At 39.6% G+C, this 15,851-nt stretch overlaps 1 protein-coding gene across 3 annotated transcripts in view; it reads right to left on the reverse strand.

The window, feature by feature from the left end:
- dnm1a (dynamin 1a) overlaps nt 1-15,851 on the reverse strand; it is a 52,271-nt gene continuing 36,420 nt past the window's right edge. For 2 of the 3 annotated variants that reach the window (XM_037692100.1, XM_037692099.1), the window contains 7 exons: nt 5,709-5,818; nt 5,226-5,337; nt 4,965-4,979; nt 4,059-4,229; nt 3,718-3,959; nt 3,416-3,619; nt 1,087-1,293 (listed from right to left, as the gene is read on the reverse strand). In XM_037692100.1, the coding sequence (XP_037548028.1) occupies nt 1,263-1,293; nt 3,416-3,619; nt 3,718-3,959; nt 4,059-4,229; nt 4,965-4,979; nt 5,226-5,337; nt 5,709-5,818 (885 nt within the window). In that variant the 3' untranslated portion in view covers nt 1,087-1,262. Of the gene's footprint in view, nt 97-1,086; nt 1,294-3,415; nt 3,620-3,717; nt 3,960-4,058; nt 4,230-4,964; nt 4,980-5,225; nt 5,338-5,708; nt 5,819-15,851 lie in introns of those variants that run through there. The other variant, XM_037692101.1, reaches the window with a different exon arrangement.

Below are 15,851 nucleotides of genomic sequence, written 5' to 3' on the forward strand. Positions count from 1 at the left end.
AATGAAGGTTTTAAGTTTAGGAGGTGAAAGGAAGAAATCTAAGAGTCGAATGGTGGCAGGGGGCTCTCTGGACAAGAAGGCCCACCCTTATTTGGCCTAAAGTTTTAGAGAAAAATCAAACAAATTCTTATTTGGCAGGATGAACAAAGGAAACCCCAAAATGATACAAGCGAGGGACACAAAACCTTTCTTTCCAAATTTCAGCTAGATGCGATAAAACAGGATTTAGGTGTCCTCACTATGATTTTGGAGGGAGCACAATTACAAATCTAAACCAGAAAAAAAAAACAATGAAGAAATAAAACATACCGTATTTTTCAGACTACAAGGCACACTTAAAATTCTTTCAGTGAGCCTTACAATCCAGTGCTCTGGTTGTGCTTACTGACCTCGAAGTGATTTTATGTGGTACACGGCGCTCAAAAATCTGTCAAAATTAACTTATTTAGCTTAATGCGCCTTATAGTCCGAAAAATACGGTACACAAAGCTTCAGTGATGCATTTTGCAGAACAGCTCAGCATGAATCACTTCTCTTAAAGAAATACTTCACATACAGCTGTTACTTTTTACCTCCTGAACCAGAAATACTGCAAAAGGGAAAGACATTTACTTATTTTTTCATTAAAAAAAAAAATGCGTTTAAGTTTTTGCTTTTCATGCAAGAACCTGTATATCCCTAAGCAGTTACTTTAAATTCCTGTTATACATTACCATTAAACAAGACCTTTAAAAACTAAAGTAATTTCTTTGGATATTCTGCTATTTAATGTTGAATATTTTGAGACAAGACTGCATCGAGTTAATGATACAAGACTTTTATGTTCAGGTGAAGTATTTCTTTTTAAAAAGGAACAATTAAAGCTAAAAATGTTTGTCACAAAAACAAATATTAAGAAAAAATGAAGGTCATGCTAAATCTTTATATGTTTCACTTTAAAAGGAGAAATATTGTGCAGTCATTTTGCTTGAGTATACCTGATAGGATATATTTAATGGTCTCTACAGTAAAACTTGTCATGCAAATGAGTTTCAAGTATTCTGCATCTCTGAGTAAACAGAGGAATGAGAGTGTGGGGGAGGGGGGGGGAGGTTTGGATGAGAAAAAAAAAAGGAGTTTGCTGATGAAGAGGAAAGGAGGAGGGGAGCCTGTGGAGGTCAGATGAGGCAGGAGATGACAGCAAGGTGGCGCTGTTGTCTTTAGACGCCTCTCATCCAGAGGAGGAGCAGACAGATGGAGGAGGGAGGAAGGAGCTCGGAGGCCTAGTGGGTTGGAGAAGGTGGGGGTCTCCGACTGGCGTGAACACACAAGGAAAGACACAAAGAGGAGAAAAGTGGTTGGATTAGTCTCGTGTTATCATGATGGTGTTTTTGTCTTTATTGATGGTCCAGATTAAAGTTTCAGCTCCTCCATGGGTTATACACAAATTATGACACATTCACTGACATCTCGGAGTTCTCAGGCTCAGTTATATGGGATGACATTTATGCCAAAGGCCACGACAAGTGTATTTTACACTCCTCGTGTGCACTGAACCTCCCATGCGCACACAATTCTGTGACCACGAGCACGAGTTGCAGCTGTCTGTGTTCTCATGTATCAATCTGCGTGCTCGTGTGAAACGTTGGGACCAAGTGTAGAAAAAAGCACGGAAATGTTAACCCTCATATGATTGGCCACTTCTCTGCTATCCCCGCCCCGTGACCCTTGTTGGCGCTGGCTTCAATATATACCGCTGTTACACAATATTCTGTGACCACCGTATATTGTTACCGTAGGGGGCGCTGTTGCATTTTTATACCATACTTTGCAACATCTGATGAACACTATCATATTCTGTGACTGTCTATATTTCCATAATAGTCATGATATTAGTGATCAAATGTTACTTTTTATTCTTTGGAGAAAAGAGAGTCAGCAGAAACAATTCCGTTAGTGAAAACCTTGGTTTGTTCAGCTATTTCTTTCTTTTTCTGCAACAGCGCCCCCTACGGTCACAATATGCAGTGGTCACAGAATATGGTGCAACACTGGCAGCGCCAACAAGGGTCACTGGGAGGGGATAGCAGAGAAGTGGCCAGTCATATGAGGGTTAATATTTCCATGCATTTGTTCTACACTTGATCCCAATGTTTCACATGAGCACGCAGATTGATACACGAGAGCACAGACAGCTGCAACTCGTGCTCGTGGTCACAGAATTGTGCGCGCACGGGAGGTTCAATGCGCGCATGGAGTGTAAAATACGCTCGTGGTGGCCTTTTGGCGTAAATGTGATTCCATACAGTTAAAGCACACAAACTGAGCACAGATGAAGATGTTACTGTTGTTACGTAAGAGATATCGTGACAAATGCACAACAAACAAGAAAAAAATAGTTTTTAGACTAATTTTGACACTTCATTACTATTTAATGAGTAGCCTCCACTGGGACAAACCTGTTTCCCCCACTTCTTGCTGCCTAGATTTTACATAAATTAGTTAACTAGCTCCAAAAAGCTCATGCAGTGCTCTGAGTGGAGAAGTGAACAGCAAGGGGGCCGAAACAGGAAGTGACATGCAGCCAAAAGATGACCTCTGAGGCGTCTTTCAGGCTCATGATCGTGATGATGATAATGATGGCAAATATTACCCAACATACCAGAAATCTTAGTCCTCACTGGCCAGTGATAGTGATTCTGCAGAAGGAACCACAGTCATGTGTGTGACAAAGGTGTGGTGAAGAAGAGACACATGAAAGAGGAGCATGAGGACAGAAAAGCACATACAGTCACAGGGTGGACCAACGTCGCATGTGCTCGGCTCTCCAGGACACACATCAGTGCACGCAAAATCATTTGGATATAATAAAATCAATGTTCAAGCAGCATTCTTCAGATTGTTCGTTTATATTTTTTTATCCCAGCGAGAGCTCAGCCAAGAGATGTTGGTGTCCTCTACAGGACAAGCGCCTACTCTCATGATCAGTTAGAAACGGTAGCTAGCTTCCAGGCACAAGCAGAGACACGTGCACTTCATGATGAGCTGCAGTGAAGGTGGGTGCAGAGGATGCACTGTGTGTATGCTGCTGCAGGAGAGGCCTGTTTGAGGGTTGGAAGGTGATTGAAAAGTCCACTCATTCATAAAGAAACAAAAACCTGTTAATATTAAATAAATAAATTGTTATTTGTTGTTTTTGCATTTTCAAAAGAATTTCTAACTACTATATGTGAATCTACTCATCTATCCTCTATGATAACTAGCACTCATTAATTTAATTTACCTCCTTCCCCCCCTCATGCATGGATCTTCACACCCCCCTAACATCAAAGTATCATAAACAGATTTAATTGTTCATTTTAATATTATAACAACGTTTGTTTGGTGGATGTAAAGTCAGCCTTGTAGGTTTATAATGTCCGTTTGTTTTCCTCACCTGGGAACACTAGGGGGTGCACGATTAGGCCTGGAGGGCACAGTGGGAGGTGGCCCTCCATGAGGGTCTGGAGAAGCTCCGGGACGAGAAGGGACAGGGGGTCCCCCAGCAGGAGGAGGCCCAGGTGGAGGTCCGCGAGAACCTGGGCGAGCTGGGGGTCCAGGTGGAGCCCTGCGGTTTGGTGTAGGACTGGTTGCAGGAGACCTGGTGGTTAAAGAAGCAGGAAAAGAAAGGAATGCAAAAAAAAAGAACATTATATAAGATCTCATCTCCTTCTGCTGATCATCCTATATGTGACCTACCTTCCTCCGGAGCCGCCCCGTTGCACCTGCAGCCAGGAGTCGTCCACAGGAGGCGGTACAGCGGTGGTCACGGTGGTTGTGCTGATGTCCCCAATGATGCTGAGGGCCTCCCGCAGAGCGTGATACATCCGGAGCATCTCGTCGCGGTGCTGCGCCTGCTCCTGGGACTCCTCCATCAGGGTGTTTTGGTCTCCACATGAGTAGAGCTGGGCCAGCAGCTCAGCGTTAATGAATTCTTTTGTCTGAACAGAAAGAGAGCAACATTTAATTGCACAAATAAGAAGCGCTCTCATCGCTGCATGTCCCGTTTCGCCAAACTGCTGCACATGCGGACGACTCACGTTGTTAATCATGAGATGCATGATGGTCTTTGGCATCAAGTCGCGCACGGTTTTGTTGACGATGGCCATGTAGGAGTCGACCAGGTTGCGAATGGTCTCCACCTGCCGCTCCAGCTGAGGGTCCATGCTGTGCATGAAGCTGTCGGCGCCATTCTCATCCCCACTCTCACTCTGTGGAGACAAATTCAAGATGAGCTACAAACACACAACTTTCACAGAAAATAAGAGCAAGCTAACGTAACAGGGGAAACAGATGGTAGCTTTGATGCAAGGACTGCTTCAGAGTTATATTTTGTTAGCTTACTGATCAGAAATCAGCTTGGTCACACAAGCACAAGACAGGTCTACTTCAAATCTATTTCTAGATGCAGTGCTGCAAAAAGAACAAGTTGTTTTATAGGTTTAACTCTTAGAACGGTGAAATACAACAAGTATATTTCAAAAGAAGGAGTTTACTTCAGCATTGGTGTTAAAACAGAATGAACACACAACATTCAAATCCCTATGTAGTAGTTTTACTCAAACTGTATATAGATATAGAAAAATAACCAAAACACACACGACACACATAAAAATGTCAACACATTAAAACAGACAGTGATATCTAATCTGAAAAGAATGCATATAACTGCGTCCATGACATTCAATGTTTTGGAAGTTTTTTTTATTTTTTTATTTTTTTATTTACTTTGACGATTTAAATCCACAGAAGTGCAAAAGTTTTTGTTCCCTGCATGTTCTTTCATAATAAAGGATAACAAATAATATAATAATATTAATAATAGTGGGGTTTTTTTTTACTATTAAGATTAATTAAAACTACAAATCTATACTTTTTTTTAATTATTTAAATCAAAAAGAATATACTAGGATTTAAAAAAAAGAAAAACATGGAGAATTGCATACCTTTCCTTCCTTCTCCTATAAGGTGAAACATGAAAAGACATTGAAAAGGACACACAACATGTGACATAACAATAAAACTGTGGCAATAAATGTATAAAATATGGAGAAAAAAAATGCTTGCAGGCCTGTTCTGCTGTAAACAAGCAAAACATTTTAAACTTTTCTTACAGAGTTTTGTGTTTTTATACTAACATGACTAATCAGTCGAGTCAATACAAAAGAAATATTTGACATGTTTCTTTTATTTTAAATGAATCTTACCGTTACTCGTTCAGGATAAACTCCAGCTCTGAGGAAGGAGGCCTTCCACGCGTCGACATCTTCCTGACTCTCACAAGCCAGCTCCAGCTGACGGTAATCTTTATAGACGTTTCTGTGAACATAAAGTAAAGCAAACAAATGAGATCGGAGCAACTAAACAGGCTTTAACCAGTTGAAAATACAATTATTCATACATTTAAGATAATTTTTTTTAAAAGTTAATCGTCACTTTAGACCTCTAGTTTTCCAGTTATACATTTATCGAGTCCAGTTTATATTATTACTTTTGATTTTACTACATGTGCTTTAAATTTGCTAATAATACTCCTGTACTTTCACTAAAAACAAAGTAATTTTCATACTTAGGATACTGCAGAGCTTCCACCATGTAACGCACCGATGTGATTTTAGGGTGTGCAATTGTTTAATTTAGCTTTAACTTGATGGAGGACATGCCATTGTAATATATGTGTGTAGCTGCACCTCTGCTCGGTGTTGAAGAGGGCAAAAATGTGCTTGCTGGACATGAAGCCCTTCTCCACATCCCGCAGCTTCAGGTTGTCCACCGGCAGCATGTACTTCTTCTCCTTCTCCTGCAGGGGGCGACAGAGAGAAACTCCGATTAGGAGAAGGAGCTGCTGCTTGATGAAGAAGTTTGAGTTAAAATGATCCTCAGACAAGAGTAGATTATCACAGTAGGCACATTACGGGGCAGGACATTTTAAATTAATACAACCTGAATGGGAGAGTGTAATCAGAGAACCGTAAAGAAAGAGAGGTTAGATTAAAAGCCATAAAAAGGAAGCAGATGAAAGAACTTAAATGCCCCTCATATAGAGTTCTTCTGTCGATAAAAACAGAACAAGAGAAGTAGGAGAGTGGGAAAGTCGAACACAGCTTCTGGTTTTGATTAGTCACAAAATATGGCAAGCTGAAATGAAACGCCCACACATAAATATACGAAGATCTACTGAAAGTTTCATACTTGTAAAACCTGCACGCATCATGTGACACGCAAACTATTTCTGTATCAGGGAACCTCAGCATCAGTCACTTCAGTCAGAGGCACGCCGGCACTTTAATTCACACTAACACACACTCAGCCTGTGGTGTGGTGCATCTATTGTTGGAAACCAGAGTGTGTGTCTACGCACGTGTGCGACGCACAGTGAAATAACAGTTTGAAAAAAAATTACGCTCTAAAAATAAATGAGAGTCGCTGAGTTTCTAAAAGCTAAACACACACGCTGCTTCAGTTACAAATAGCACCTCTTAAGAGTAGTCTCTAACTAACCTTAAAACCATCTGGATGGCTAACCACAGGCCTGCCCTGCCCAACCCTGAGCGTGTGTGTGTGTGTGTGTGTGTGTACGTGTGTGTGTCAGACAGAGAAATAGAAGGCGAGCAAACTCCTTCATCAAAGGATTTATGACCTGTGCAGCCAAATGGTCATATCCCTTAAATGCATGTAAAATCTCCACAGACACATGAACGCACATAAACAACGACACATTTGGCCTGCACTCCCGGGTGTCTGCTGCGCGCACACACACGCATGCACGCACACACAAACTAAACAAGCAGTCGCCCCAGACTTTCAAATGCTGACATCATCATTTATAGCAGTGGCGAGTCCAAATTCTCCAACTCTCTGTCTTCCTTTTGGTTCAGCATTTCTTCATCTTCGCCTCCCTCATTTTCTTTCTCGTCAACATTTTTTCCCTCCCCCCCTTCTCAAGTTCCTTTCACTCTCTAGCTCTCCCTCTCCCTGGGAGTGAGCAGCCTTGGACCGATTCATACTTTTTCCTCTCCTTTAGCCAATAAATCCAGTCAGGAGAATTGGAAAGGAAGGAAGAAGGAGGAGGGCCGAGGGGGTGGGGGGCTACTGAGAGTCTACATGATGAAGGGGAAGGTGCATCAACACGCAACAAGAATCAAATGAACAAATTAATAAACAGCAGGTATCCATTGAGAGTGTAGACGTATTTGCTTTATTGAAGCGTCACATTAGAGTTGATCGCTTATGATTTGATCATTCCTCACATGTGTTTCCACATGTGTGTGTGTGTGGGGGGGGGGGGGTGCTTGATGTTGAGGACTGAGTGCTTTTCCATGTGTTTCTATAAAAGCAAGCCAGCATGAGTGGGCAACAGTACAGACTTCAGACATTATGCACACTCGCTCAGAGACACATGAGAAAACAAACCTAAATACATACAGATGCACCCGTAACGAATACGAGATACTGTGTGCGAAAACTCCATTTGACCTCTGTTTGCAGAATTTTACGTGCACAAAACCCCAAACTGTGTGTCTCAAAGAGAGTGACAGAAAGATGACCCGAGACGTCATCAGGATGTTAGAAAACTTTCCCTCTGTTGAACTAATTATCTTCAAAACGGTTTATAAAAGCTGTGTTTTCCCCGTCTTTTATCAATATAGTTGTCCTTTTTGTTCTTAGTTTGTCTTAGTTCATATCTTAGATCTTATTGCTGTTTTTCTTTTACATTTTATATTTTTGTTGGATGTAACTGGGACCCTGTGTACACAATTTCGTTCCACCTCATGTACCACATGTGATGCGAACGACAATAAGAAGCATTGAACTCTTTAAGTGTTATTAACGTGCAGAAAACTGTGACTAAAGCCTGTAAAAGCCTGCAAAACTAAACAAAAAGTAAAATATATACGTGATCGACCATTTGATCAAGTGGAATTATTAGATTTTATAAAATAAAACCAAAAACTAAAATATTAATTGTTTTATATGTAATCTTGCTGAGATGTTCAAAATAATTTCAGGAAAAAGAGAGAAAATCAACACAATGCAATTATGAAAGAAAGAAAAGTGTATTGGCACAATGCAGGAGATGCTGCCTTTCAACGAGAAGGTTGCCGGATAGAGTCCCAGCCAGGGGGCCAATCTGGGTGGAGTTTGCATGTTCTCTCCATGCATGCATGGGTTTTCTCCAAGTACTCAGGTTTCCCTCCACAGACTAAAAACATGCATGTCAGGCTGATTGGTAACCCTTAATGACACTGTTGTATTTCTGGACCGTCATGGAAGATGAGGCCATACTGTACACTCGTTTCAAGGGCGTGATGACGGGTAAGATGGACACTCTACAGTTTAAAAAAAACCTACCCGTTTTGAATGTTATCACCATTAAATGGCCAGTTATTAGTTGTTAGCATCCCCATAGGTTGCATTCAGACTGCCCCTCCTGGACCTCCTAGTAGGTTTAAAGGTACGCTGTTAGCATCGTTAGCTCTGATAATAGGCTCACGTCACATGGTTACGTTCAGAGTAAAGGGTCTGGGGGTTAGGTTTAGGGTCTGGGTTAGGTTTAGGCTCAAGGGTAAGGGGGTTAAGTTTAGGGTCAGTACTCTGGGTCAGGTGTAAGGTTAGGTTTAGGAAAAGGGCCACATAAAGCTGACAAGAAAAAAAACACTTACTGTTTGACTCGCATGCGAAGCTGCATATTATCAGAGATAACAACGTAATGTTAAACCTGCTAGGAGGGACAATAACGTCCATTTAATGGGCTGATAACATCCGAAGCCGCTGAAAAAAATCTGTTCAGCTACTTTGCAAGTTTCCTCCATGAGATGAACGCACACGGCCTCATCTTCCACGAAGGTCCTGAAGCTGTCCTCATCAAACGTTTTCTAGGCCTCCAGGTCATTCTTGAATTACTTGAAATAGTTCAGACCGTCCTCGTCTTTGGACTTAAGATCAATCGTTCGCTTCATGGTCTCAGTTTTGACCAGACATTATAAAACATTTTTAAAGTCATTTTGCACAATTTGGACTTTTAAGCCATTCATAGATAAAAATGTTCAGCTCATTCTAGAGGGGAGTACTTTGACTTTTGGTTCCTGTCTTTTTTGTACTTTTATACTTTTTAAATATTTTCCACCAGAGAAATACACTGAGGTCTCTTCAATTCCTCCAGAAACATTGTTCTCTTGGATGTTTACTTCAGCACACACGCTTTGTTTTTGTTTTCTTATGCTACTTTTAGCTGTTAGCTACTGTTTTGCTACTTTTAGATTTTAGCTAGCCTTTTAAGATGTGTGTTACTTTTAGTGTCTTGTTAGCATTTTGCTATATTTATCTTCAGCTAATCTTTTAGTTAGTGTTTTGATGCTTTTAGCTTTTACCTGGCAGTTTACTACTTTGACTTTAAGCTAGGATTCGGCTTCTTTTAGCTGTAACAACTCAGTTTCAGCTTCTTCTTCAGCAAATTTCAGAAGCATTTGCCTAGTAAATTCAATTTTTCTAAATTTTGTGTTGAGTTTTTTGTGTTGTTTTTGTTATTTTGTTTACATCTGACTCTACATTTTTCTCAGTCTTCTTACATTTACTCCAGAGAGTGCACTTTGGAGGTGGTGTGTGAACAAAAGTACTTTTTTTAGATTTATTTTGTTAGTGAGTAATTGTGGGTTCATTTTGAAAAGCCAAAGGAAGTTCAATCCTGCATTCATAAATACCCTTCACCTCCCTGGAAGCCATAAAAAAAAAAAAACATAGGAAAAACTCAAACACTGTTTCAAAACGTCAATTAAATGCGTCCACAGAGAGACACACTCAAGGAAACTCTACACTCCAAAACATGCATTCTTACATGGTGACCTTACACATCCCAGAGCCAATTAACAAATCAGGGTGGATTAGAAGTCAAAACCAAGAAAATACTCATTTACAGCATCCAAGTTGTTTAAAGTGTCTACGTATGTGTGTGTGCCGTGTGTATGGTAACGTGGATGTTGATGGGAGTCAGATAGAAAAGTCCTGGTGACTTGGGCCATGCATCAAAGCGCTGCAGAGGAGCCGCACGGCATCTGGGAGCAATAACGCTGCTTCTAACCCTTCATTACCACAAAGACTGGGCCCTGGGTGGCAGCCAAGGGCAATTTTCACAACCCTCTGCTCCTCACCTCCCTCCATTTCTCTTTTCCTCCATTCTTCTGCCATTCCTCTATAGAGTTTTGTCTTTATTCTAATGAAACACAGAAGGGAAATCTGTAATTCTTACATGTTGGGGATGAAGGGGAAAGTTGGGATAAGACTCAGTTTTATATACTTGTGTAGGTCAAATGAGAGTGCTTAGACAAGCAGGTTTGTCACATTGCTTCCTTGTAGATAATATGATGAACACAGTCTCATTTTTATAAGAAGAGACTTTTATTTTAAAAAGGGCACATGATGAAACTTAAGGGAAACAGCATCTGAGGTAAACTTAATTAGCCTTGGACTTCATTTAAAGCAAGGCCACATGTTGCTAACGTTTCAGTCAGAAACAGTGAACGTAAGCCAGGAGAACTGCAATGGAAAACTGCTAAACTGAACCAGTTCTATGTAAAATCTTGCAGCTGTTTGTGACTCATCAAGTTGCAAGGTTGTGCAATCTTTTAACAAATCACCTTGGCACAGAGCCAGTGTCCACACTTTCTAAGAGTTCATTAATGAGAGAAAAAAAGTGTTACTCGACAGTGCAGACAAGGAGGTTCTCATTTCTGGTCTTTTAGCTTTGGTGTCTAGATTTGCAGAAATTAAAAGCATACATTCTTTGATTTTTTTGGCTTAAAACAAATTCAAAGCTATGGCTTCTCTGCTAGTCTTCTTATTTTAACCTTTTTTTTTTAGCTCTTCTTATGAGAACAAACATAAACGAGAGGAAAATTTAAGAAAGAAAGCATGATTTCTGCAGCCAAAGCCAACCTGGTTGGTCAGTGAACCCTACCTGTTTGACAGAAAATTGTTAAGAAGTTAATTATATAATTTTTTGTTTGGTTTTGGAAAAAGTCAGTGGGAAAAAAAACAAGGATTATTGCTAAATTAATTGCCAGTTTTATTTATTTATTTTTTTTAAAGGGGACCCGTAACATCTGCCATGTGGTACTCCTATCAGCAGTTTGATGGAAAGAAAACAAATTATGGTGGATTTTACTGATGAACAGACTTTCCACCGAGAAAACCAAAGCAAAATGGAAGCATGAAATGTATTTCCTTTTTAAAATATTGTTAATTTTATATCACTTTGTCCACATAATAAATTAGAAATGTGGTCTTCAGTTTATGTGTGTGAACAAATGTTTGGTAACATTTCTCTGTTAAAGCACAAGGCATTAATAGACAATATAAAGCAGTAAAAAATAATAAAAAAATAATAATAAAGAACTTCTTTTTTTTTAAAACATACAGAACACATTTACAAAACTTTAGATTTTTTGTTTATTTTGGGGGGTTTGTTATTGTAGGTTTAGTAAAATATACAAAGTAGTATTTCTTATTTTGTCTTTAATTTGTGAGATTTTTATTCATTTATTTTATTTTATTTTTTATTTCCTATCATTTTGTAAGAAAAAAATGCTTTTCTGAAATATTTTTCTGGCCTTTCATTTCTACAATACTCAAAGGGTTCACAAAAAGAGTCAATTTTATTTGTTAAAAAGCTTTGTGTGTCTATTTTAGGCATGCTTTTATTCTAAATTTTTAATCTATGTTTTTAAAAATCTAACATAACTCATCTATCGCTGTTTTATGGTCATTTTTAGCTCTTTATACAGAAAATATAGTAAGAACAAGGCCTAGCAGCTTTGGTCAAATCTACAGGTAAACAGAATCAGAATCAGGATAAGCTTTATTATCATTGCACCGAGATAAAACGAGAACATGTACGTACAGTCATCCAAAAGATGGACAGAGTGCACAAAGAACATAAAAAGTTGTATTTGTTTTTTTTTTTGTATTTAAAGATTGCATATTCTAAAAAATTATTAGATGCATGTTGAACGTTTAAGAGTTCTGTGACTTTTTTACACAGCATAATTATGAGATTTTGTAAAGCTTTGCATTTATGAGCAGAAAAATATAACTTATGTCAAAGTTAGAGATTTCATAGTGTCTCATTCAGGAAATAAAAGAAAAAATCAACGACTAAGACAAAACGTGGCACAAGAAACATGTTAAAATACCTAATAAATAAAAAAATATGTGTCAAATAAAATTAATTAAAATGTGTTAAAAGATATAATACTGTATTGCTATACCAGTTGAAGTGCATGCATTTATTGTTTAAACATGCAAAAATAAAGTTTTGTTTGTGTTTGAACAATACACTGGAACAAAACTCTGATTGTAAACCCTTGGCTTAATCCATAACCTTGTTTTTTTTTTTAAATTAATATTATTATATTGTCACAAAAGTTTCAGGACTGATTCATTTTTGTCTCCAAAAGCAGCAATGAGTTAGCAGATTTAAGTCCCAAGAGCGCAAACACACAAAGACACACCCCTGTGGTTTTTACATTTCTGGCTCATGTCTGTTAGGACCCATTTTTCTTTCTTTTGTGAATAATAATATGAAGTGAATCAGTAAAAACACAAATATTTACAGAAAAAAGAGCCAACATTCTTCATCACTTCACTTTGAGTCATCCTCAAACCAGCCTCCCTTTCATAAAATCCCATATTGTGTCTGTTTTAGTGTCTAACTTGCTTTGTTAATGTTTCCTTTCAGTGTAAAACTCTAAGAATTATGTATTTTGCTCACTTTCACCATTTTTTTTGTCAATTTCATTGTTTAACAAATGGTTATTTTAATATATTTTTAGACATTTAGGTAAATTAATTGAATTTTTCAAGCAAATTATTACACAAAGTGTAGAATTTATTCAGAAATATATAAAAATGTCTACAGATAAATGTTGCTTTTTTGCGAATCTTAAAAAAAAAAGAAACAAATGTGTATTCTGGATTAAAGAGTGAGATAAACTGGTCAGATGAAACAGAGCAGCTCCAAAACACACACAAAAAAAAAAAATCTATTGGTTCATACATAAAAGTAAAAACATCTGGAAGTTTTATTTTTTTTAAATCCAACATCAAAATACAAATACAAAAATAAAACAGAGATTTAAGTTTTTTTGAGGCACTGACTTAACATAAAATCCCAGATTACACTGTATGGGTGTGTTTCTGTGCATATTTTCTCCATATTTCTGTCTGTGTTGTCTAAGACTTGAAGAAGGAAGCTGCTTGCCTGGTCATCCAAACAGTGGAAACAATGTTGGTGCGACCGCAGCGCTCCTCCCACCCAATAAATTCACTCTTTCCAGTCCCTAAACCTTAAATTCAGCAGCAGCAGCAATCTGGTTCATCTTCTTCATCTTACGAAGGACTGATTTCTATTTTTCGCACCCTCCCACCGCTCACCTTGCTCGCTGGACTATCACTTATTCCTCCTCTTTCATCCCCACTTTGCTCCTTGTTTTTTTTCACTTTCCTTCCATCTCCACCAGTATACTGCTGACTGGCTTCTCTTGGGATGAAGTCTGCTTTGATTTGGGGATCAGAAACCACAGCTAAAACAAACACGCAGCTACACACACACACACACACACATTGAAACATTAGCACTGATTACTCAGGTCTGCTTGAAATAATACTGAAATATAAATAGGTGGACGAAAGAAGAAGGAATTTTTATTATTTGTGTTTCAAGACTTTTCTTATTCATAACATCTTTTAGTCTTGATCTGATTTACCAGTCATATGTCACCTTTTCAACCAGCACCCCCCCCCCCCCCCGCCACCACTCCATGTGTGCGTCGAGCAGGCTGGCGAGCAGCATAAAGGGCTCTTTATTCGAGTCGGACAGGGAGAGGAAATCAGCTTTAGAAGTAAAAACAGAGGGTGCAAGAGTGAGATGGAGACCACAGGGCTGCACATCTGGAGTTATTACAAGGTTTCCTCCCACTTGCCAAGAAAACGCCGACATTCCTGCCCTTGTTATAAAGACCAAGGACCCTCTGCTCTCATCCAGCCCCACTCCTGAACACACATCCATCAATCAAACATCTCAAAGAAAGCATATTTGATTGCATGTACCTTATAGCTCACACACATATTAGATCAAACACACGCACGCCCCAAACACAGAAGCCCTCCCATCTTGCCCACATGTACAAAAAGTTCCCTCCCTCTGCTAAAAAAAACAAGCTTCACTCCCTTTTCCAAACTTTACAGCGCACACGCCAAATGAATGCATCTTACTTCCTGTTCACCTTTGACCTCACACTTTCTCCCTATAAGCCAGAGAAGAAAGCCATTTTTAAAAAAGGGAGTCGGGTGATGGGGTGCAGACAGAGGGTCGGGAGGGGGGAGAGAGGGGTAGAAAGAACAGGAGAGAGGAAAAATGGGGGGCCGAGGAGCTCCTCCTCTTTCCTTCTTCATATCTCCTCTCTCCCTCGCTCCTTTTCTCCTTCTGTCTCTCGAAGGAAGAACTTGGTGGCCAGTCCTTCTGCCACGTCGAACCTCCAGCTGGTCTACCTTGCTCACCGCGGGAGCGACCTTATTTTAATTCATTTTATTTATTATTTTTATTTCATTATCTGGAAGGTAGTATCCAAACAATGTTGAATGAGAGGACGCAGAAGCCCACTGATGAAATCCTACCTTAACCAAAGAAAAGAGCAAGAAGAAGAAAAGGAGGAACACTCAAGATCCAAAGAGAAACGAGCGCAAGGTTTGGCAGGTATTCCACCTTTAAGAGAAAAACGCACGGATTTAAAACGAAGCATTCTGATGGGTCAAGTTTAACCACAAATATTACGTGAGAAATTCCTATGAGTCAAAGGTGTTGGAGTTTTCGGTGAAATATCCTGATTTATTTATTTAGTCTTGACCTGGGATTAGGTGGGGTCAAATTGAGATTAGGCTTTACAAATGTGGGCTAAATGGGGTACGACCCTCAAAGCGTGTTCGGTTTGTCTCAGTCTCTGTTTCTGATCTGAGCCAAAACCAGAATGGAAGGGTTTTAAGAACTTCTTACTTCGTTTTTTCCAAAAATATACATTTATTTTCGATAAACTGCTGTAATTTTCACCAGTACACAGTATACAATTAGTGGTCCATCCAATTAGTGCTTTGATTATTTTTAACATCAAGACTTTTCTGCAGCTTGTTTGTTCCTCAGTGAAGTCTGATGAGGAATGTTGTTTCTCCCAGCAGGAAACAGGAGGACATGTCACCAAGTCTGCCAATCAGTGCCTATCATCTATCTAACCTCCTCCTTCTTTACCTCCATGCCGGTCCCCCAACCCCCTCCTCGTTCATCCCTTTACAGGCAGCAGGGAGCAGGACAAGTCGGACTCCAGTGTCAGATAATGAAATCGCTGTGAGTACAGCTCAGCGTCTGTAATTTGTGAGTGAATCTTCTCCTTTGCATCCTTTGGTCGCCCAGCCCGCCTGCCCAGTGTTCAGACTACCTGTTCAGGAAGTTGTGGTTGTACAGTAGTCTGCACATTGGTTAGGCTGGCCGGGGAAGCACGACAAGGCTGAAAATGAGACTTCAGAGAAGACCCAGCAAGAATAAGCTCAGGAGCAGGCAGCGCCGTTTTGTCCATCTGGACCGACATGGACACAAACCTCAGCAATGCAAGCCGAGGTTCCACCGCAGAGGCCTAGACCTCATTAACCACAGCCAGGATTAAAACAGCCATAAACGGTGGAAATGTTTTATGTGCTAAAACTCTGTTTCACCCGTGGGATTCTCTTTACCTGTAATAAAGAGTCTTGAACTTCTAATTAAAATGTGTCTGTTTTTCTTTCTGCAATCA

Source organism: Nematolebias whitei, chromosome 18, assembly GCF_014905685.2.
Source record: "Nematolebias whitei isolate Nwh7 chromosome 18, NemWhi1, whole genome shotgun sequence".
Lineage (NCBI taxonomy): Eukaryota > Metazoa > Chordata > Actinopteri > Cyprinodontiformes > Rivulidae > Nematolebias > Nematolebias whitei.